General features: G+C 38.4%; 1 protein-coding gene and 1 pseudogene across 1 annotated transcript in view; one reads left to right on the top strand and one right to left on the bottom strand.

Moving 5' to 3' along the window:
- Positions 1 to 7,740: 7,740 nt before the first annotated feature.
- Positions 7,741 to 19,965, top strand: LOC107670693 (H-2 class I histocompatibility antigen, Q10 alpha chain-like; annotated as a pseudogene).
- Positions 19,966 to 21,895: 1,930 nt separating this feature from the next.
- The window catches only part of LOC107670692 (zona pellucida sperm-binding protein 4-like), a 4,961-nt gene continuing 3,182 nt past the window's right edge, over positions 21,896 to 23,674 (bottom strand). Inside the window, exons 5-11 of the mRNA XM_016463377.1 lie at positions 23,402 to 23,574; positions 23,215 to 23,312; positions 22,867 to 23,021; positions 22,590 to 22,767; positions 22,239 to 22,377; positions 22,090 to 22,164; positions 21,896 to 21,986 (exon numbers count right to left, since the gene is read on the bottom strand). Coding sequence (XP_016318863.1) covers positions 21,978 to 21,986; positions 22,090 to 22,164; positions 22,239 to 22,377; positions 22,590 to 22,767; positions 22,867 to 23,021; positions 23,215 to 23,312; positions 23,402 to 23,574 — 827 coding nt within the window. The 3' untranslated portion in view covers positions 21,896 to 21,977. The remainder of the gene's footprint in view (positions 21,987 to 22,089; positions 22,165 to 22,238; positions 22,378 to 22,589; positions 22,768 to 22,866; positions 23,022 to 23,214; positions 23,313 to 23,401; positions 23,575 to 23,674) is intronic.

Here is a 23,674-nt window from a genome sequence, read left to right on the forward strand (position 1 = left end):
TTGATTTCATCTAAGGCTGTGGCTGAAGTCAGTTGTAGTTCTTGTGTTTCTCTTTTCTTCAGTGATTCTGCTTGTTAACAGCAGCTGTTCATTACTAATGATCAATCAGCACTTAATTAATCACATAATTATCTCTTTAACTTTAACACTGCTTCAGTGTTACTTTAACACTCTTTTAGAGTGGGACCATATATGCTCCGAACTTTTCCATGACATTCTAATTTATTGAGATGCACCTGTATGATGTAAGTTTTTTTTTTTTTTACAGATGGCATCAAATACAGCATTTTACATTACAGTATGCCATGTGACACTGTAAACCAGGGCTATTTAATTAGTTTCATATGAGGGCCGGATTATTGAATTGAAAATTTGAAGGGGGCCAAGGGGGAGGGGGCCGTCCTGATCTCTTTTTGGGGGGCCTGTAAAATAAGAACCTAAATTTAAATCCATATTCAGCAGTAAAATCAACTAATATTACCAACACCAACATCTACAAAAACATTAGTGCTGTCTGTCCGTCGGGCAATTGTCAAATTAACTAATTGCACATTTTTCTGTAATTAATCATGATTAATTGCATATTAATATATTGTCATAATTTCACATTGAACCTCCAAATTGATGTAGAAACTAAAGGGTGGTATATTTTAAATATGTTTAATGGCATCTCATTACCAAGTAGACTATTATTAACAAAGGCTAGTATTTTTGATACCAATACTACTACTGATGTCTAAATGCATTTTCACCTAAATTTTAGCCATTAATTATAGCCATTCAACATTACAGTATTGAATTCTGTACATTACAGTACAGTATTCGATTGAAAGACATTATTTTTAACATTTAGTAGGCTCTGAAAAATATCACTTTTAATTTAAGTGAGCTCAAAACAATCTTCACATACTATAAATTGTATTTTATAGTTTTGGTATAATTGTGTGTTTTTGTCGGTCAAAGAGCTACTGGCGCACTGTCTGAAGCGGCTCAGCATTTGCGTACAGCTGAACGCGCAGCCTTTCAAACTGTACTCCATCTGATAAACATCTTCGTCCAGTGTCTGCGCTATTTCTCACCAGAAGTTATGACCGATATAATAACACTGTCTTTATACTCGTTTAAACTAGTTATCTCATAACCCCGTTGCACAAGCGCTCGTCAACATTTGACATTTTATCCTACCCGTCAGATTGTCCTACCAGGGATTACTGCACATGCGCACATCAATATTGCGTCATTTTTCTCACACTGAACAATATTTAATGTATCTGCATTACTGTAAGGGTAGGTTTAGGGTTGGGGGGTAGGTGTAGACGTTTGTGGCGAGGGGGGCGTGGTTCAGCGAGGTCTGCAACGGGAGAGAGGCAGGAGACGAGCGGTGCGTAAGTAGGTCAAGTGCAAATGATAAACACCTGTGTCTCCTTTCAGTAATTGGTGTGGAGAGAGACTGACTGGGAACTCGAGCCACACAGGGAGACTGTTTGCTGGAGCCGGAATTGTATGCAGATTTATATTCTGAGTTATGTACTAAGTGATTGAAAGCGCAGTGTGCGCCACTTCTTTTGTTTGGGCCAGAGAGCTTCAAATAAAGCACGAGTCCCAGTCACGCCGACCCTGTCTTCTTCCTTCCACACTTTGAACCACATCACACTAGTGCCGAAACCCGGGACATGCCACCATCTGGTCCTCCGCCAGTTATGACTGGGCAGTCTTCCTAGGCAGCCGAGCCACGAACTGCTCCAGTACCACTTTATCAAGGACTTCCTCAACGTCGCTTTTCTCGGCCATCAGCAGCAGGCGTCCCGGAGCTGTTGAGCCATCACGAAGGGTCGACCACACTCTCCGAGGTCCAGCGACCTGAAGCGCTGGCGGTGCTGCTCGGGACTCAGGCCGACTCGCTGGAGGATGGCGTGCTTAAGGTCTTTGTAGACCAGGAGGTTCTGGACTGGCAGCTGTTGTGCGGCCACCTGCGCTTCTCCAGACAGTCTCCTGACAGCTTCTGGCCAGTCCTCTTGGGGCCACCCACATGCCTCAGCCGACCTCTCAAACAGGTCTAGGAACACCTCAGGGTCGTCCTGGGGACCCATCTTATTGAGAGGCACGTGAGTGGGCAGGGCTGGGGCAGATGGAGTTCCCGTAGCCCGAACCTCCCGGTCAATCCAGCTCCGGAACAGCTCGCGGTCTTCCTGCTGGGCTTGGATGAGTGCTCGGAAACGCCGTTCCTGATTGTCCCTCATGCCCAGCAGTGCCTGATGGTGTTCCTGGTGAAGACCAGTGATTGTGATTGGATGTGATTGGATGACCTCCGCAAATGGCGATCCTGGCGGGGACTGCATGATGGCAGCGGCGGCGTTCTTCTTCCTTCCCGGGTTTCGGCACCAGTGTGATGTGGTTCAAAGTGTGGAAGGAAGAAGACAGGGTCGGCGTGACTGGGACTCGTGCTTTATTTAAAGCTCTCTGGCACAAACAAAAGAAGTGGTGCCCACTGTGCTTTCAATCACTTAGTACATAACTCAGAATATAAATCTGCATACAATTCCGGCTCCAGCAAACAGTCTCCCCTTGTGGCTCGAGTTCCCAGTCAGTCTCTCTCCACACCAATTACTGAAACAAGACACAGGTGTTTATCATTTGCACTTGACCTACTTACGGACCGCTCGTCTCCTGCCTCTCTCTCCCGTTGCAGACCTCGCTGAACCACGACCCCCTCGCCACAACGCTAATAAACCATAATTTTACAGGTAGCATTTTTCGTTGTTGAATTGTACTACCCACTGTTTTAATGGGAGGTAGCCAAATCTGACAGGTGCACAAATCGACAAAGCACCATTTATTGATGTTGCGGTCTCCGGTTGTTGTTGTTCCGTCTCTTCCTTTTCTTTTTCGGCTGTGAAACCACGGCCTGGGCCAGTGTAGCCACCTTGTGGACAAATTAATTAGTGCAAAAAACAACTCAAGGCGTATGTGCGACGTGCGACTCTTCTCTCGGACCGGATGAAGATGATTGGCGGGCCGGATTGGCCCCATGGGCCGCCAGTTGAATAGCCCTGCTGTAAACAGAGGCATTACCATGGTAGAGACTGCCACATTACTGTAACTCACACTGTAAAGGTCAACTATAGTACAGACTAAGTCATATGGCAGAGTGAAAATATTTACTGTATTGGCCGCAAAATCTGTTCTAATCTAGAACATACCTCATGGCCACGTCATACTCTATCAAACCTTTTTAATGACACACTGAATAGGTGATATCACGATTCACAAACATTATGGTTTTTCAATTATAGGCCTATGTATGTCAATTATGTAAGTTAGCTAATGTAAGTATATTTTCTAATGTACCATCTGTAGCCTGTGTTACTGTACTTATTTCAGCCAATAGGGGTGAGTTGAAACATGTATCTTGCATTGTTTGCTACTGAATGAACATTCATTATATATTGCAATAATCTTGTGTTTTGAAACGATTATGTAGACTGATCGTGTACTACAAAGAAAGCATGAGATCTGGTTTTGAAAGAATGACTAATTGAGTTACAAAGTTGGATTTTTGTCCTAAGTGTTTTTAAAATGTACACCTTACTTGTGAAAACAAAAACAGTAATGGAGCCTGTATACAGTGTGCTGTATACATGATTACTTAAAGTGTATTTTATAATTTTGTTTGTGATCAAAAACTATCAAAGGGGGAATTGAAAGTATTCAGTGTTATTTGATAAACACCATATCGAATACAAAAATCTGAAGGACTGTCTGAAAGAATGTAAATACTGTTTGACTTCCTCTCTACTGTCAGAGAGCGAATCTGCATTTTCATTCAGCCCATCTATCTGTAGTTTAAATGCATTGGTGTCAACAGACAAATCGTATGTGAAAATTAGACTGATTTTTTCAGTCAAACATTTGTGATGTTGTGAACAGGCCTATAATGTACATATGCAGAGAACTGTTAATTTAGAGTTGAGCACAAGCACAGCAAAGTCAGGGCTATAATTCACCTTCTAATATGTTAGTGTAACTGCATTTATTCAGTTTATTCAATGTAATTGTGACAGAGTTTTATGAGATGCTGCAAAAATTTACCTTGAAGGGACCTGAAGGGACAAAATTAGCCTATTACTACTGCTACAATTATCTTTAATATTCTTTAAAACTATATAGCACTCTTCAATGTCTTATAGCACTCTTTCATGTGCCTGCCCTGACCTAGTTTTCCTGTATGTATAATTGTGTGTGTCTCGTTGTTCCCTGATTAAGTTGTGTACTTACGTTCGAGTCTGATCAGTCTGTTGGTCGGGTCTACTCCATCTGTACATGTGTCTACCCTCATTCCTGTGTTGGATTAGCCTATACCCATGTGTTTTGCTGATTAAAGGACCGTTTATTATACTCCACGTCTCTATCGTTCCTTCCGACAGTGTAAGTGTGACAGACAGTCATTCGTTAATGTTGATGATAATAATTAAAAAAAGATATTTGTGTAATGTGTTATATTTGTATGTTAGTAGCCTAAGTGGTGTTAAAAATAGCTCTAATGACCTGGTGGGTTTATGGCAGGGTTCCTCAAATCTTGCCCTGGAGGGCCAATGCGCTGCAGAGTTTATCTCAAACCCGGATCAAACTCTCCTACCTGTGATTTTCTAATGATCCTGAAGACATTGATTAGCATGCTCAGGTGTGTTTGATTAGGGTTAGAGCTAAACTCTGCAGGAAAGTGGATCTCGTGGGCCAGATTTGAGGATCCCTGGTTTATGGTGTGGTGGGCCGCTCCGTGCCAAAAAGTCCAGGGCCACTTTTTAGCCCCAGTGGGATCCATTTATTCTAGTTTATAAATCATAGATTCAGTTTTACCTTTATAAGATAAAAATCAACGAGTATGACATCTGTTTCCATTGTGATAATTGACTGCTTAAAAAAAACAAAACCTGTCTCCAACAAACAATATTTCAATAATCAGTGGTTGCAGAGTGTTGCTAGTGATGGTTATAGATGTTAATATTTAATAACCATGCATTTTAAAACTCAGACCCATATAAAGAAACCCCAAACTGTCAAGTTTACTGGAATAGAATTGTAATGAAAAAGTAGCTACGATTTTTCCGTTTTTTCCCATATTGCCTCAAGTTGCTAAATCTTACAAGCAAAAAGCGAATTGGTTAAACTTCGGTGGAAGAACTGCTTATTGTAAAATATAGCATTAATAAATATTATGGATCATTGAACACCGACCTATCTATCACTCTTGTCGGTTTTAAATGTAATAAGGCGGTGCACCTATAAGGCTTGTGTTGGTTTAGTAATCTTGCTTCACCACATCTGCCCAGATACGAGTGAAATTATCACTCTGAATTTTCTTATTAGCTAACCTTCGTCCACCATTTTCTGCAACGTGGAAGTTCAAGCTCAAACCGATGCGCAGTGTTTCCTGCAACGGGGTTTGAGATGAGTTTTCTCAGCGCTATAGAAAGAGAGAGTTGCGTCAATGGAAGTCCAAAACGGTCGATCGTCACGTGATTCACGTATACCTCAAATAGTTCCAGGAAGTTCATAGCGGCCAATTGAAATACATCGAGTTGGGGAGACAGAACTGGGGTTTTTGGTAATTAGTAGACAATAAAATAATGTATTTACATTATTTATAAAATAACGTATACATGTATACGTAGTATATATATATGTAGTTATATCAGTGTTGTTTTTAAAATATAAAATCCGCTAATATTTGAGGATTAATGTGGTCAGCTATCCTTACCTGCCTTGTTAACATATTGTAGGCTGAAGTTACCATGGTAAAAGTCCATGTTTGCTATATAAACGACATTGTGGTCTTCTACCAAGGTAACTTCGGCCTCGCTATATAAATATAATTATATGTATGTATGTGTGTTTTTACAACTTGCATGTTAGTCAAGTTCAATCACATCTTAATGTTCATTGTCGTTTTACTAATCTAATGGTAAATGTTAAGTTTGTTGTCTTAGAAAATTCATTCCAAATAAATGAAGATATTTTATTAAGTGAAGACTAATCTTGTTTAATGTTTTTGATTCTTGTGCACCCCTCATTAATATATAAAAATATATTTGTAGTATATTCCAATTTAAAACAACTTAAATATTTTGCTATTGTATTGTGGAGTGACACTTTCATAAACTTTTCTATACTCCTCTGATTGTATAATGGTAAATATTACAATAACATAGCACAACAGCTTTAGTATTACCGAATTTGAAAGTTGTTTTTAATGTGATGACATTATTTGTTCATCCTTCATAGGTTGCCCCCATTTATAAAACTAAACGTTTCATAATGTAGGAAAGCAAAGACTTATTTTAAAATAAAAAAGACATTAAATTACCACTAGTAGATGGCTGCAGAGAAGTACTTAGGCTTATTAGCCATTTCCACTCCCTATATATATTTTTTGTATTTATTAAATTATATTTAGACGTTATGAATGACAGTAATAAAAGTTAATTCTATCTGCATTTCAACTACCCAGACAGCACAAGTACATCTGTAAAACGTCTGCTAAAGATCTGGGAAACACCTGCTGTGTAATCTGATAGCGTCTCAGAAGCAGTTTTACATGCATTCTAATAAATGTCTATTTGACATCTGACAGGAAACGTCTTAGAAACGTATTGCAGATGAGCAAACACTCTAAAAAAATACATCTTGCATATGTAAATGCAGACATCAAATAGACATCTCCGAGATGTACATGTGCGATTAGGGTGAGTGCTTTACTGTCAGGTGCTGGTGCCATCTTCTGTAGAATTTAAGGGCACTGGTGCTGGTGTCCTCAAATGTTAGTCTGGAGCCCTACAATGGTTCTCGAAGTCAGAAAAGTCATAACAATGTTAGAATAATGTTGTCTGTGGTATATTTTCACTGCAAAACAATAAGAAATGCTGTAAATATCACCGCAAATTTTGAGAAAAGCCGCAGCAAAATCAGTCATTTTAGGCCGCAAAAATCAGAAAAAAATCCCGCGAAATCCTGGAGGGACTGACTGCCAGAGGAATACTCGGACTGATTTAATTTAATTTTATAATTTATTTATTATAATTTATTAATTTATTATATTATTTTGTTTCCTTTTGCATTATATTTATTTTATTTTTTTGTCACAGTAATGACATTTAATCGTTGCACGCAATCACGGAGAATATAACTCGATTAAGATGATCAAGCTTATTTTTAATTATCGTCTATGGGCTGGAAATATTTCTTTATTTTAACAACTTCAATTTGATGCAATTGAGATTGCATAATAAAATGTGAGCATTATGTTTAATAGCCTACAAGTTTGCCCTAAACCTTTAATTGAATACTTCTATACAGCCTTTAGTCATGTTTTAAACTTTGGCTAATACTAATGCTTATTAATGTGATATGTTGTTTGTATAGTTTTCTTGCTGTTCTGAAATGAAATAAGGTAATCAGACTGTGAAGAATTGCCTATACACATACAGTAGGCTATGGCTCGCGTGCTCCTGTTTAAGTCACGAAATACGCATCGGGATATCGTGACAACATATTCCTTCGTTTCATAATACTTAATGAATTGTTGTAAACTGAGATTGGTGTCTTCAGAAGACGTATATGTGCTGAATTCTACATAAATAATCCACGACAATGCCGTGCTATATGGGCACAGCCATTGATAGAGGCTGCAGCGGAAGTTCTTTTACGCAACGCAACTATTGGAATCGTCCGCTTTTCAAACGCGGAAGTTTGATAAAGGCCTGTTCAGTTGTTGCGAAGCTGCGTTCAAACATCAGTAAATATCAGTATTTAATTGATACTTAAGTAAAAGCTTTCCAATCATGGGCACGTTTGACGCGACCAAGATTTTTGCTCTGCTTTGTGTTTTTCTTCTCTGTGGGACCTCACTTCAGACAGGTAAATGATCACATTTTGCCTCGTTTTGTCAGAGAAAGAAAGTGAAAGTAACACTTTCTGGTCTACAACGGCTTTGTTACCACAGATATGTTATACATTTTATTACGAATGTATGCTAACATCGTACATTTAAAAGTGTCTATATATATCTATATACTGATATAAATAATTATATAAGAGTTTTGTCAACTTAAAAGCAACTATCCACGAACTTGATGTCCTAAACGTTGATCCACATGGCAGCGGCCTATTTACCAGCATCTTTATTACTGATCATAAAATCGATCCCAGGATTAGACACGTTTGTACAGGTTCAGGATTATGTTTTAGCAGCCAGCCTCGTGCAGGGGCCTAAACTTCGCCACCCCACTCAAAACTGCAGTTTATGTTCCTTTTTTTTTCTTGACAAGAAATGCATTTATTAAACCACATAAAACGGGAGACCTTTCAGACGCGTACTTCAACTTCGCCTCAGCGCCAGGCGCAAGTCAAACGCGCGCGGAAAGGAACATGTGCCAAATGAGCTTCAGTAGAACAGCAGGGAACTGCGGTCTGATGAGATGTTGTTAGGCTATATGTCAGTAAAACAAACTTTCCTGTCCTGACAGCTGTTTTACCGTGCTCACGGCGCACGCTCTTCAACTTTACGCGAATATATGGCGCACGCTCTATATCGCTTCATCATAAATAAAGCTAACAAGAAACTATGAACATACAATGTATTTTTGTCGTCAGTTAAGCCATGAAATTACCAAAAAGGCGATTCGTGCATTCATGTATGTAGCATCACATTAAAGAACGTCTCTCAAATGCATGTACTAAAATATTGTGCAATTCTAGATCATATATAAGGCGCAAGCTGTTTTTTTCTTTCTTTGTAATTTAATGCACAAATAAATTTGAACACAGTGCACTTATACTAGAAAACATGCACTATTTTATTTTTTTTACAAACGAAAACGAAACCATTTAAATGCATAAAATAACTAATTTTACATTCTGGCATTTATGTGCTGGTGACTTCCGGCTTTTTTTTTTTTCTTTTTTATTAACCAATTTTTATCACTATCTGCATGTCTCATCAATGAGGATGCAATGATGGAGAGCAAGCTTTTGGGGGTTTTGAGAACTAGAACCAAGCTGACTGAGCAATAAAGCTATAGTGAGCCCCTTTATTAAAATACCTGGAGGTGGGGAATAATACACAAACTGTCATATTCACTCAGCATTACTTGATCTAATTCACAAATATCTCAATTACAATTTAGTAGAAATTAATTGTATTCAGTTGTGTTTTAGGCACTAAAACAGTCCAATACTTTATAGTCAATCACATTTTTATATTGAAATAATGAAGATTTCTGTGCCACCCCAGACTGGTTGCTGGCCCCTCCCTGGCCACCCCTAAAAAAACATCCTGGCTCTGCCACTGGCCTCGTGTTAATTTATCAAAAGAATGTGATCCTTCTGGATAAACGGAGATTATAACAACATTTTAAAACTGAAAAAAATATTAATTTCACTGTATCCAGTAAGATAGGTCTTGTTTGATCGGCTTATTCTCTCATTGAATCATAGTTCTGGATTTATAATACATTTACTCTGTTAAATTCTTTCCGTAACTGAAATGTTTTGAGACTGTCCTGAGTGCGCCTCACCCACCTCATGTTGCCATTTCCTTCAGAAATGTAGCAACCCCTTTTATCACATTTACTTCAATAGTTGATATAATGCATATTATATTCCTCTTTACTGCAGAGAAACACTCCCTGTATTACATTTACACGGCCTTGTCCAAACCTGTCAATCAGCCGGGCATCTATCAGTTCACTGCTATGGGTCTGCTTGATGACAGACAGATTGACTATTACAATAGTGATGGGCACAGAAAGATTCCCAAACAGCAGTGGATGAAAGAGAAAATGCAGGAGGATTACTGGGAAAAAGGCACCCAGTCAAGAAAGAGCAGAGCAGTGGTTTAATGTGAACGTCGACATTCTGATGAAACGTATGAAGACACAATGAATCAGGTGAGGATCATTGATACATTTTAACCTGCAAATACATAGTTTTATGTACATTTTTAATTATTTTATTATCATCTGACTCACAAACATTTTAATTTGTGTCTATTTCAGATGTTCATGTTCTTCAGTGGAGACATGGTTGTGAAATTGAGAAACAGGGAAGTGAAGTGAAGTTTTCCAAAGGCATTGATGAGTACAGCTACGATGGAGAGAACTTCCTATCTTTTGATGATAAGGAGTCTCAGTGGGTCGCTCCTGTTGATGCAGCTGTTCCAACCAAGAAGAAATGGGATAATGTGCCCATCCTAAACAGGGCTGTGAGTAAATGTACAGTATTTGTATTTGTTGATGATCTGCAGCTGTCATAGAGATATAACTCACTGATAAACTGTTTTCTGTGTTTTCAGCTCCTCCAAAAGTTAATGTGTTTGCAAAAAGGTCTACTAAGGACAAAAGCAAGCTGAAACTCACCTGTCTGGCCACTGGCTTCTACCCCAAAGATGTGACGTTGGCCATAAGGAAATATCGCACGTCCCTGCCTGAAGATGAGATTGAATCCTCAGGAGTCAAACCAAACCATGATGAAACATTCCAGCTGAGGAAGAGTGTGGTTATCAAGGAGGATGAAAAAGCAGAATATGATTGTTTTGTGTTTCACAGAACCCTCAAAGAACCAATTATCATCACATGGGGTAGGCAAAGTGAAAGCATTTAATGAAGTTCCAAACATATGTTCGGGAGGAGCCTAATCATTCAGTCTTGTCAATCATTGCTACGAGCGTATATAAGCAGCAGTCATTGCACCGTCCCAGCGACTATTCTTCCGGCATCCCTCCACCTCCCCGTTCTTACTCGGAGTTCGAGCCAAGCCTCGGGTTCGAGCCTCCTTCAAGAACAGCAAGCAAAGTTTGTTTATCATTATCTAGCAGGACTGAATGGGCAGGTGCACTTCTGAAATTCAATCATTAAAGCAGGGGTGTTTCTTCAGCGGAAGCAGGGATGGCAGTGCCTCCTTAAAAATCGAATGAGAAAATAATCCGCAATAGAAAAATAAAACACCACAAATATTCTAAAATATATTAAAAAGTGTATAAAGCTTTCCAACAGCGACACCAGCAATTCAATTTAGAGATTAAAGCTACAGCATCTCTATTGAATTGACTCTTTATTGAGTTTTAATAAAAACTCAAAGCAAAGCATGTCATGAGTTTGGTGGAGGGTAATTGTGAATGAATGGGGAAAAGTGATGTTGGAAAAGTCATGCCTTGATTGGCCTATTTCATTATTCACACAATAAATCCTGCCTCTCGTTTTAGTGCTAGTTTCACATCCACATATTGATCTGAATAAAAAACGAAAAAAATGATGTTAATGGGAAGTCTAATTTAAAAGTAAGTAGTATAAAGCACCCACTCATCCACCATATCATCACTTTATGTCACATCAAACTTGTAATGGCTTGAAAACATCTGTAAGTTTCTTAGTGAGCAGTCAGCTTGATAATATTATACTGTAGGTACATCTCCATGTCTGTGACCATCACGACACCTGCAGTGTTTACTGAGCTTTGATGACTGATGAACTGCAAATAAGTTGACTATTAAAAAGAACAGCTGAACATCAGTTCACAAAACAACAACAACAGTAATACTAACAATAATTGAAATCTGAAATTTGTAACCGCATTCTTATAATTTGGGAATTAAAGTAAAAAGGCTTAAAAACACTACTAGTTATTAATGAAAACAAAATAGAATTGTTATTGGTTGTTTAAAAAAAAAAATAGAATTTACATTTGATTAAAAGCACTGAGGACTTTGTCTTGTTAAAGGGTAAGCATATGCATTAATGACACCCCCTGTTTTAGCAAGGGATAATTCTCAACTCAATTTTGAAACATTCTGTGAAATGGAGGGGAAGTAGGGGAGACAGGCAACAAAACAACGGCTCCCAGTCAGTTTTATTTTACTCTGAGTTAAAAGAATCAAAGTGTCCCACAAATGCATGCTGAATCTGTATTTGTAACATTGCATGCTACAAAATCATTAAATATATAATACATAGTTTGTAAGCTCCCTGGACATTACACAGATACATATGTATCCTGTGATGGCTATAATTTAATGCACAAATCATCAAGGTGCTCTAAAGACCTGTTAGCCACGGTATAGATGGATCGCACTTGTGTAGGAGACTCCGGGAAAGAGAAATTATGCCATGAAGAAACACTTCAAAAGTGAAAACACACTCATCTTCTGTCATTGAATATGATTCCAATAGGATAAGCACGCGCAGTCTCGTGAATAATTATGAGACACTGATGAGTCATCAGTGTACTTTAATGTGAGAAAATGCCTCAACCTGTGACATAGACACTATGAAGATTTTAAATCTGCAAGACAAAAATAGCACTTAAGGTTAAAATTAACCATTTTCAAATACAATTCAAATGAACTCTTGCTAACATTGTTTTCTATAATGTGCAACACAAACACTTCTGTTAAAATCTATGGATAAAATGTATGACCCCTTAAAATGACTCTTGATTAAAGGCTTAACAATGGAATTTCAGTTCTCTAAATGTAGACATTTCAGCGATTGCACACTATACAAGTGTTATTTTACACTTTACTGTCCATTTATTTCGCCTTTTTTTTTTTTTTTGCAGATGGGAAATGCACAGACTGCACCAAAGGTCTACCTCTATTCCAACTGGACCTGTGATTGGAGCTATAGTTATAATAGCTATAATAGTTCTTGTTGCAGCACTCAGCTTTTACCTTCATAAGACTAAAAGACTCGGTGAGTATTACAACAGGATCACTGATCCTGGGCACACTCTTTTTTATATTTTTTATTTAATAAAGGTGCTTCAACTATCAGGATTGACAAGCTGTTTTTTTGTAAAAAAAAACACCAACTATTGTTTCACTTAGGGCTGGGTGGTAAGAATGACCAAACTCTTGTAATAGTCAGGTGAAATATCTATTAATGTGGTTAAGCTGCAAGCAACTAAACTCTCCTTAACAACTATCTGTCCCTGACAGCAGTGCATGTAGACTGTAATGGTATTTATGATCTTTATTTGTAATAATCTCTAGTTATCCCATGGAGTAATACCAATGGAGCAGCACAAAGGAATCATGCTAATGGAGTAACTCAAAATCTTCTCCCAGGTAAACTGAAAGTGAAATGAATCTGTATTTCCCTTTAGATAAGTGTTCTGGGGTGTTCATGCATACAACAATTTTATCACTAGTGCTTGTGTGGGTGTGAATGCTCCTACTGCTGGATGATTTTAATGGGCTACACAACGGTTATTAAATTTATATATATAAAAAATAAATAAAATAAAATCACCACAAATTTGATGGAGTACTTTAAAATGCATAATGAGTATGTTTTGACAGGGAAACAGTTTTCCGCTACTAATAATGAACAGGAAACATTCACAAAGAGCATCGCAGTTATCTTAACCTGTGTTTAGAAGCATAGTTTCTTGTTAGTATGACATGTGCATAGATCCAAATAAGCAAGCTAACATGCAGTACAATCTATCTTTCATTCCACATATACACAAATTTCATTTTATGTCTTTAAGTTTATCACGAGAATGAAAGTTAAGGGAACCCCAGAGTATAAACACAAGAGCAGAGTCGGCACTAGTGCATCACTGAAGAGGGGTCGTCTGAAGTGACGAAAGGGGACAATGACAGTGCATAACATAGCTACTGAACAACTTACAGTTGGCAGAGTATTACTATAGTATTAATAGTATTAGTAATAATTTAGTAATAGCATTACTAAATAAAACTGAAGGAAAATTGCTAAAGCCAACACATTAAAAAATTTGACCCGAAATCTAAGTAAAGTGAAAAAAAAGTGGTGACATGTGGCCAAGTATGGTGACCCATACTCAGAATTTGTGCTCTGCATTTAACCCATCCAAGTGCGCGTGCGCACACATGCGCACACACGCACGCACACACGCACGCACACACACACGCACGCACACACGGGGAGCAGTTGGGGGTTTGGTGCTTTGCTCAAGGGTCTCACCTCAGTCGTGGTATTGAGGGTGGAGAGAGCGCTGGTTATTCACTCCCCCCACCTACAATCCCTGTTGGTACCGAGACTCGAACCCACGACCTTTGGAAGAGAGTGCTGGTGATTCACTCCCCCCACCTACACTGAGACTCGAACCTGCAACCTTCAGGTTACAAGTCAGACTCTCTAACCATTAGGCCATGACTGCCCCACAAATGTATTATACACATTTTAGACCACCAGAAATAAATGACTTAGATAAACAATTTCAGCAGAGTTACCATTAATACAGACAAGTTTCCATGATACCACCGCCACCAAATATAATTGTTTATTATTATTGTTTATTTGTATAATTAATTGCCTTCTAACACACGCTTATTGTGAGCACTTCACTAATTTAACACTCACTTCGACCCATTTAACAGATGCATAATTTTATGGTAAATTAAAATTGATAAGTGTTCTGTGTTTCTTATTTTCTATTCCTCATTGGATTTCCCAGGGGAGAATTATAGCAATGGACATGCACAAACAGCAGCCAATGGACATGCACAAACAGCAGCCAATGGAGGTAAGCAGTTAACAGTGCAGGTACAGCAGAAAAATCTGCTGGTGTTTTTGAAATAATATGCCATGAGGGCTGTGTAGTGATTACATAATAACAAAACAAAATGTAATAAGTGCACATAAGTATTACATTATTAATATATTAAAATGTTCAGAATGTAACTATTTTTGTTGGTATGGGTTGCTATGGGTGATTCATAGGGTCAAACAGAACCTGCTGCTATGACTCTAAAGGAATAGTTCACTTCCAGAATAAAAATTTCCTGATAATTTACTCACCCCCATATCATCCAAGATGTTCATGTCTTTCTTTCTTTAGTCGGAAAGAAATGAAGGTTTTTAAGGAAAACATTCCAGGATTTTTCTCCATATAATGGACTTAAATGGGAACCAAGTTGTTGAAGGTCCAAATTGCAGTTTCAATGCAGCTTCGAAGGGCTCTACACGATCCCAGCTGAGGAATAAGGGTTGTATCTAGCAAAACGATAGGTCATTTTCTTAAAAAAAATCAAATGTATATACTTTTTAACCACAAATGGTTCTTGACTTCATGCATTACGTAGTCATGTTGGAAAGGTCACGCGTGACGTAGGCGGAAGCACCGACCCAGTGTTTACAAAGCAAACACGCAAAGAAAGTCAAACGCTCTTTACAAAAAAGGTAAAACAACGATGTCGGACGATTTTGAAGTTGGAGGTGAAAATGAGATTGAGTTTTTTGCCCTACCCTTCCTTTCTGAACCGAAGCACACAGACGAAGAGCTAACCGTGCGTGACCTTTCCAATGTGATTACGTCATGTGTGAAGTAGAGCTAGTGCAAGATGAACATTTGTGGTTTAACAATATATTAGTTTTTTTTTTTTTTTTTTTTTTAGAACATGACCGATCGTTTTGCTAGATAATATTCCTAGACTCTTATTCCTCGGCTGGGATCGTGTAGAGCCCTTCGAAGCTGCACTGAAACTGCAATTTGGACCTTCAACAACTTGGTTCCCATTTAAGTCCAATATATGGAGAAAAATCCTGAAATGTTTTCCTCAAAAACTTTAATTTCTTTTTGACTGAAGAAAGAAAGACATGAACATCTTGGATGACATGGGGTTGAGTAAATGATCAGGAAATTTTTATTCTGGAATTGAACTAATCCTTCAAGTCAAGTCACCTTTATTTTATATAGTACTTTATACAATGGTGATTGTGTCAAAGCAACTTTAAGCCCCGTTCACACTGCCAGCGACTTTTTCGCTGCTTGTCGCTTGTGGCTGGCAATTGAGGTCGCTAGTGGGCGTTCCCACTACTGGTTGCCTAGTTACCCCTGTAACACTCCACTACAGAAGATGAATCATGTGCTCTCCACTGACTTCACTCCCATTGGTTATCGCTTGTGAAATTCGCTGCTTATTTGCATAAAGTTGAAGAATTCTGAACTTTTGTCGCTTGACTCGCATCGCTTGACACGCCCACATTCCGTCGCCAACGGTCACTGTCGCTCGTGTCGCCGGAAGTCGCCGGAAGTCGCCAGCTCTCCATTGAAAATGAATGGGATTATGTCGCTATGTCGCTGGCGGTGTGAACGGGGCTTGAGTGTGCAAAACGCGAGGCGTAAAAGCATAATTTTTTTAAAAACGCCTCGGGCTCGTTTTTGTGGTTTGACGCGCCGAGTTAAAAACTGGCCGACCAATGAGATTGGCACTTTTGTTCACATGCCTGGAGCTGCTGAAGTTACAGTAAAGCACGACTTGGTGGCACTCAAGCACAAAACGGTCATGCTGAGCACACTTGATACCTAACGACGAAGAGGAAGTAAGTAGACTAATAAGATGCATCGAGGCAAGATGAATGCAGAGCTGCTGGTCTCATTGGTGTCTGAACACAAAGGGCTTTATGACAAACGCGACAGCGACTACAAAAATCTCAATAAGAGGGAGTTGTTATGGAGAGGAATTGCAGATCAAAGAGGATTCGATGTGTACCGGGGTATTTCTGTTTTTCATTAAGCGCCATCTAATATCAGGGAGTGAATTTGCACATTCACTCGACTCATAGCCAGCGAAAATCGCTTGGGTATGAACACAAAAGACACATCGAAAAATGTCGGCGATAAGCACGCGCGATAATCGTCCCGGTGTGTACGAGGCTTTACAGTGTCAAACAGGAAAATAGTTTGTCAATAATGCAAGAAGACAATAGCAGAGTAATTTTTCCAGCTAAAGTCAGTTCATTGATGATTCAGTGATGTCATCATCCAGTTCAACTCTCTTCCAATAGTGTCTGTGTAATCAGTCAAGTGTCCCCAACTAAGTGAGATGCCGTTAATGCGTTATCGTGTTAACTTCCAACAGCCCTAAATTGAATGAGACATTTTCTTCACACAGAAGTTGTAGTTTGACATGTTTTTCTGCCCCCTTTTGATTGACAGGATATAACCAGATCATGGCTGTTTTTAAACAATCAGCAGATGGCTGATGGTGCAGATAATTGACCTTATCAGTAAGCCCCTCCCCTCGAACGCAGATGAGCCAATGGCAGTCGAGTATCAGTTGCAGGGGAGTGGAACTCGGACATCTGTAGGTTTCAGAGCCATAGAGAAACATTGGAGGATCCGAAGCTCGCATTGTTTTTATGGGGTTTATGCTTCAAAAATGGAAAAATGATGTGCCTAGGGTACTTCTAACACTAATTCCAGTTATCCTGAGAGAATAGGCAATGTAATTTATTTTATTCCATTTCCTAAATCCACCCAAAACAGAGCAAAATGTCCCTAAGCATTCAACCCCAATCACCATGAAGACGAAAATGTTCATTTTCTGGTTGTCACTCTCATTAAGCTACACTCTTCATCTGCTCAAGCAGAACATTAATGTCATCTTGTGCTTCAGCAAGGTATCTCTGGCTAAAACTAGCTAACGTTAGCGTTAAAGTTAGTGAGTCCTTGCTAACGTACAAACCTAAATGGCGAACTGTTCTCAAGTCATGTACCGTGCAGCTAAAGTCAAAAACACATAAAGGAAGGTCTATATTAGAGTGCCTCTCCATATTAATCGAGTTAAATGTAAATTAACTTAATCTTACTCTGCAGTATATGAACGGCGTTGATCCGGGATGTTGTCGTTGCGATCGTGACGACCGTAACAGTTCTCCCATTTGCATTGTGATCTGTATTTTTACATATTTATTTTAATATCTTTTATATATTCCTCCATGGCATATTTAAGTCCCACTTGAAGGTCCATCTTCAAACAGGAAAATAGTTTGTCAATAATGCAAGAAGACAATAGCAGAGTAATTTTTCCAGCTAAAGTCAGTTCATTGATGATTCAGTGATGTCATCATCCAGTTCAACTCTCTTCCAATAGTGTCTGTGTAATCAGTCAAGTGTCCCCAACTAAGTGAGATGCCGTTAATGCGTTATCGTGTTAACTTCCAACAGCCCTAAATTGAATGAGACATTTTCTTCACACAGAAGTTGTAGTTTGACATGTTTTTCTGCCCCCTTTTGATTGACAGGATATAACCAGATCATGGCTGTTTTTAAACAATCAGCAGATGGCTGATGGTGCAGATAATTGACCTTATCAGTAAGCCCCTCCCCTCGAACGCAGATGAGCCAATGGCAGTCGAGTATCAGTTGCAGGGGAGTGGAACTCGGACATCTGTAGGTTTCAGAGCCATAGAGAAACATTGGAGGATCCGAAGCTCGCATTGTTTTTATGGGGTTTATGCTTCAAAAATGGAAAAATGATGTGCCTAGGGTACTTCTAACACTAATTCCAGTTATCCTGAGAGAATAGGCAATGTAATTTATTTTATTCCATTTCCTAAATCCACCCAAAACAGAGCAAAATGTCCCTAAGCATTCAACCCCAATCACCATGAAGACGAAAATGTTCATTTTCTGGTTGTCACTCTCATTAAGCTACACTCTTCATCTGCTCAAGCAGAACATTAATGTCATCTTGTGCTTCAGCAAGGTATCTCTGGCTAAAACTAGCTAACGTTAGCGTTAAAGTTAGTGAGTCCTTGCTAACGTACAAACCTAAATGGCGAACTGTTCTCAAGTCATGTACCGTGCAGCTAAAGTCAAAAACACATAAAGGAAGGTCTATATTAGAGTGCCTCTCCATATTAATCGAGTTAAATGTAAATTAACTTAATCTTACTCTGCAGTATATGAACGGCGTTGATCCGGGATGTTGTCGTTGCGATCGTGACGACCGTAACAGTTCTCCCATTTGCATTGTGATCTGTATTTTTACATATTTATTTTAATATCTTTTATATATTCCTCCATGGCATATTTAAGTCCCACTTGAAGGTCCATCTGTGTCCCAAATTTATCAGAACCACCCCGGAAGAAGGTTTTCACTGACAGCTGTCATTGTAAGATAGTGAGCAACTCCGTTTGTTTGTCTGAGTGAGCAACAGTAACTAAGGGGGGTGGGGCTTACCGATTATTGACAGATACATTGGTGCATCCCCAGTTATAAGCAAATAGTACAGTTATATGTGAAGTTTACTAAAATATTCTTCTATTTTTCTCATTTGTTTGCCCTATTAAAGGAAGCAGTGGAATGGAAGCCATCGTCTAACTGTAAAATAGTGTATGTATTCCAGAATTATGCTAAAGAAATAAATCTTATGGTCATGTTTTACTGCAATATTGTTTACGGTTTCTTTTTGTGCCACAGGAAGCAGGAAAAGTAGTGACTGAAGATGGAGTTGGCCTTTCTGATTTTTTTCTTACTTTCATCATATCTTTTCTTTCCAGAATACTTTAAGTGTGTAAGATCTGGTCAGAGTCAGACATAGGTAACTTAAACTGAGAGCAGGGTTCGTGCAAGGTGCTTAAAGTGCTTGAATTTGACTGTGAAATGTAAGTCCTGGAAAACAGCCATATTTTTGAGAAGGTACTTGAAAAATACTTGAATTTATAAAGGGCAGTATATATAAAAATTAGTGTTATTTTTTTCTCTCGATAAAACAATCTTTTTACGCAAAATTAACGATGCAGCGCATCTGATATAAATACAAAGCCGTTTCGCCGGGCTTTTCGCAGCGCACGAGATCTCGCGATATTACTCATTGAGGTGAAAAGCGGTCTCGCGATATTAGTATAAAGTTGTGTTTGCGGTAAAACCTTTGATAGTGCTTGTATTATATTGTTCGGTCTTTTATTGCATGTGCTGTTCGTTTGGGTTTCATTTGGGAACGCATATAAAGTCTGACGCGTTTTGTGTTGCACTGTTATCATTTACAAGCGTGGAGCTCATCTCCATCTCAGCTGCTCGGGACCATAGACTGTATAAAAACAGCTCGGAACACAAACGCTTCCTCTGCATATACTGTGAGTTTTGGGTTGTTTAACGTTCATCTGGGAAAACAGTGCATGTTATCTCACTAGATTTGTAACGTAAATCATTTATAAACCTATGCCAAAACAGGAGAATACATCAACATATTTCTAAATATGCGATTTGTTGTACATAGCGATTTCAAAATAAAAGTTCAAACCCTTGTTCGGAGTTTGCATGTGGCCAAATATTAAACACGGATTTAAACGTCCTTGAATCACGCTGTAAAGTGAAGCATGGCCAGGCCGTTGGCGCCCTCTGCAGGTATTTGTTAAAATACATATACTTAAATTGGTTGTGTTCATATTTTGTGCAGGCATATTACATTATGTAGGCCTATTTTAGCAGTGTTGTTCTATAAAACCATGTAATTACTTGGTTTTGATACTTTATTTAAACCAATTATTATTGCCTCATCGTTAGTTTATATATAAATAGTCATACTAAAGCCCGTTTTTCAATTAGGTCTATTTGTATTACTAAAAAATATAAGATTACTAAATTGTCAAAATAATCAGTAGATTACTTGATTACCAAAATAATCATTAGTTACAGCCCTATATTAGTTAAAATATTTCAAAATACAAGTGCATCGTTTAGATTTGTGTGATTAAAAGACATTTTGTCATTAAAAAAAAAAATCTTAAAAATATTACAGTATTAAAATATTGTCTCATTCTAGTGAATCAAGTATCTGTATATCTTGTGAGCTAAGTGTATTGTCACACACCCTAGTGTTGATAAGTGGTGATATTGCTCATCATTTCCCAAGTGTATGATACAGCTTTCATTCTTCAGGTCAATCATATATTCATGGAAAAAAAAAATCAGTTTGAATAAGGAAAGCGATAACTTTGCCATATTATCCTTTCAAATGTTAAAGTTGCCACAGTCATTGCATGCTTTTGTGCCGCACTTTATTTGTACCATTTTGTATTAGTTTATTAGGCTAGAATTTGAAAGATAATAATATTGTTTGATAAGTGAGATTTCGGATTTTAGTCCTTGAAAACCAAAAAAGTAGTGCTTGAAAAGTCCTTGAAAGTCCTGGAATTTACTTTTGCAGTTTCTGTACGAACCCTGTGAAAGATTGTAATGACTTGTTGCCATGCTACCTTCAGACTGTGTAGTGTGTAATTATGCACATGTTCATGTGTGATGAGGAAGGACATGGAATATGGGGGATTTCTAACTTTTACCATCATTAAGCTCAAGGAACATGAAGAATATCTGGAAATAACACCAGTTGCCCCCAATGTCCAAACAAAGAAAATTAGGATAGTTGTAGTCATCCACTGTTATGGGCAAAAACGTTTATTTAAATTAGGTCAAACATTTCAGTTGATAGCCATGTTCTTTTGTTACATTAATGCATTTGACAAATGCTTTTATCCAGTGACTTACATTGCATTCAAGTTATACATTTCATCAGTTGATACATTTCCTGGGACTCGAACTCATGACCCATTGCTAGCGCTTTCTCTACTGTTTGAGCTACAGCAATGTTGTTTGAGGTCAAAGTATGAACTTGTCAAAATAAGCGTGTTGTGCTTAAGCTTTGAATAAATGTATTTCCCTTTTCTTTCTTGTTTTTCTCATTAACACAACTGTTTTGTTGAGTCCTAGATCACGATCAAACAATTAGTTATGTCAAGATCACGAGTAATCAAGAAATAAAAACCAATGCTACATGCTGACTTAACTTGGAAAAAATGTGTTCCGAAATACTGTTTTATATTAATGTAAGGGATTAATGACAAAATTTTTATTTTGGGGTGGAGTATCCCTTTAAGTTTTTTTTTTTCTCCTAATAATTGATAGTTTTAAAGTGATATTAAACATTTTTTCTTCCCTGACAGCATGACCACCCTAGAAGGTTTATAGCTTTGTCAGCATTTTAAATCCCTGGTAAATTTGCATCGCTGGTTTTAGTCAGATGCTTTAGTCTTAGGTGCTTGCCAAAATATACATTGTGCAAAGATGGAGTTAAAATTTTATTCAACGTTAGACAACACCAATACAAGAGGATTCACACACTCTCATTGCCAGTGGTTCACCTGCGCCTCATTCAGGGAAACTACAAGAAAATTGACACCAAATGACATCAGCTGGCAGACAATAGAAATAAGTCATTGTAATAGATCATGAACATTTGAATTAATTCAATTCTGAACACACACCTTTCCATCGAAGCAGGTCTCTGTGCAAGGCGACCCAGAGGGCAAGCACACTTCAGTAGAGCACATGAAGTAAATCTGTTTGCAGGGAGAAACACTTGAACCACCGGCTTCTTTCCAAATCATGCTTCTGATCGTGTGTGTGTAGTTACCTCCTCATTCAGGTATTTTTTGGTGGACAAATCCATGAACTGAAAGGCTTTAATCTCAAAGCGACGCTGGTGCCGATTCTGAGGAAGATGTTTCATATAAAGGATGGGGGTGCTGCCAGAGTCGAGAGGATGAGGGCATCTGCAGAATAAGTGTTAAAGAAGAATCAATGCTGAATAAGACATTTGAGAAAAGGAAAACTTGTAAATATATGCATATCAAATTATTTTTGGAATAAACTGAACTGAAACGAAAGGTGTTGAAGTGCAACAGGTAATTATGGAAACAAATGTTAATGAACTTAAAATAAAAATGCACACAAATCAAATACCCCTGATGCCATGGTCTCTTACCCATCAAACAGTAGAACCAGGGCACTCTGAGCGGAGCGTGGATAGGCCACACAGTAGTGAACTATAAGAGTAGCTGCCGGTTTTCGAGACCTCAGACGCAACTCCAGATATACAGACTTCCCCAAAAGAACGTGTAGGGGCTGATGACACTGTGGATAAAACTTAGTGAAAGTCTCATCTGCAAGAAAAAAAAAATTGGGGGTAAATTAAGCATCTCAAATAGTAAAGGCTATGACAGTATGGCATGTTCCAGTTTAACATGGCTACTGAAATTTACCCATAGAAATTAAAAGCTGAACTCCAAACCGCCCTTCAGACACCAGGACTGGAGGCAGACTGAGACTCATAACCATGTATCCTGCACTCGCAAGCACAGGTCCTGCAAACATGGGAGCAGCTGAAACCCTTGGGTAGCGGCACTCAACCATCAGTCTAAGGAAGACAAAATAAGACAAAGGAGGAAAAATAAGATGCATATAGGCATACAAGCATACAATGGCAGCCTGTGAGATTACGAAGACTTGGAACAATATGCACTGATAAAAATACACTATAATACCAGAAACATGCATTGAAGACAGCAAAAGGACAGGCTAGACCATTTTCACAGAACATTTTTAAAAACCTGATTGGATTATCCCTGGAGATCATGCCGTACTTCAGGTTGCGAACTTTAATTATGGTCTGTACCTCAGCCAGGTAAATTATCGTCTCGCCAATGACCTGTAGAATTACAGCAAACGTCCTCTTGTTTCAATGAACTGACTGAATCAGTGTACAGTACAAACTGTTCTCTACAGCAAAATACTTGCATAAGAATGTGTTCCACACTCAGAGGCAGAAAATTTGAAGACGGCAAAGTCTTTGTTGGAGATAACAGGCTTGCAACCAGTCTTTCCAGCAACCATCAGGCTCATGGGGTTCACAGGGATGTTTGTGAAATAATTATAAACGGCGAAGACAAATTTCTTATCAGCAGTGCATTCTGGGAAGACAAGAAGGTTGAGCCAAATTAAACTAAATTTGAAAACAAGACGTTAAAAACACATAAAAAAAAAAAAAAAAAAAAAAAAAACCCTGGATTT

Source organism: Sinocyclocheilus anshuiensis, unplaced genomic scaffold (assembly GCF_001515605.1).
Source record: "Sinocyclocheilus anshuiensis isolate Anshui unplaced genomic scaffold, SAMN03320099.WGS_v1.1 scaffold1342, whole genome shotgun sequence".
Lineage (NCBI taxonomy): Eukaryota > Metazoa > Chordata > Actinopteri > Cypriniformes > Cyprinidae > Sinocyclocheilus > Sinocyclocheilus anshuiensis.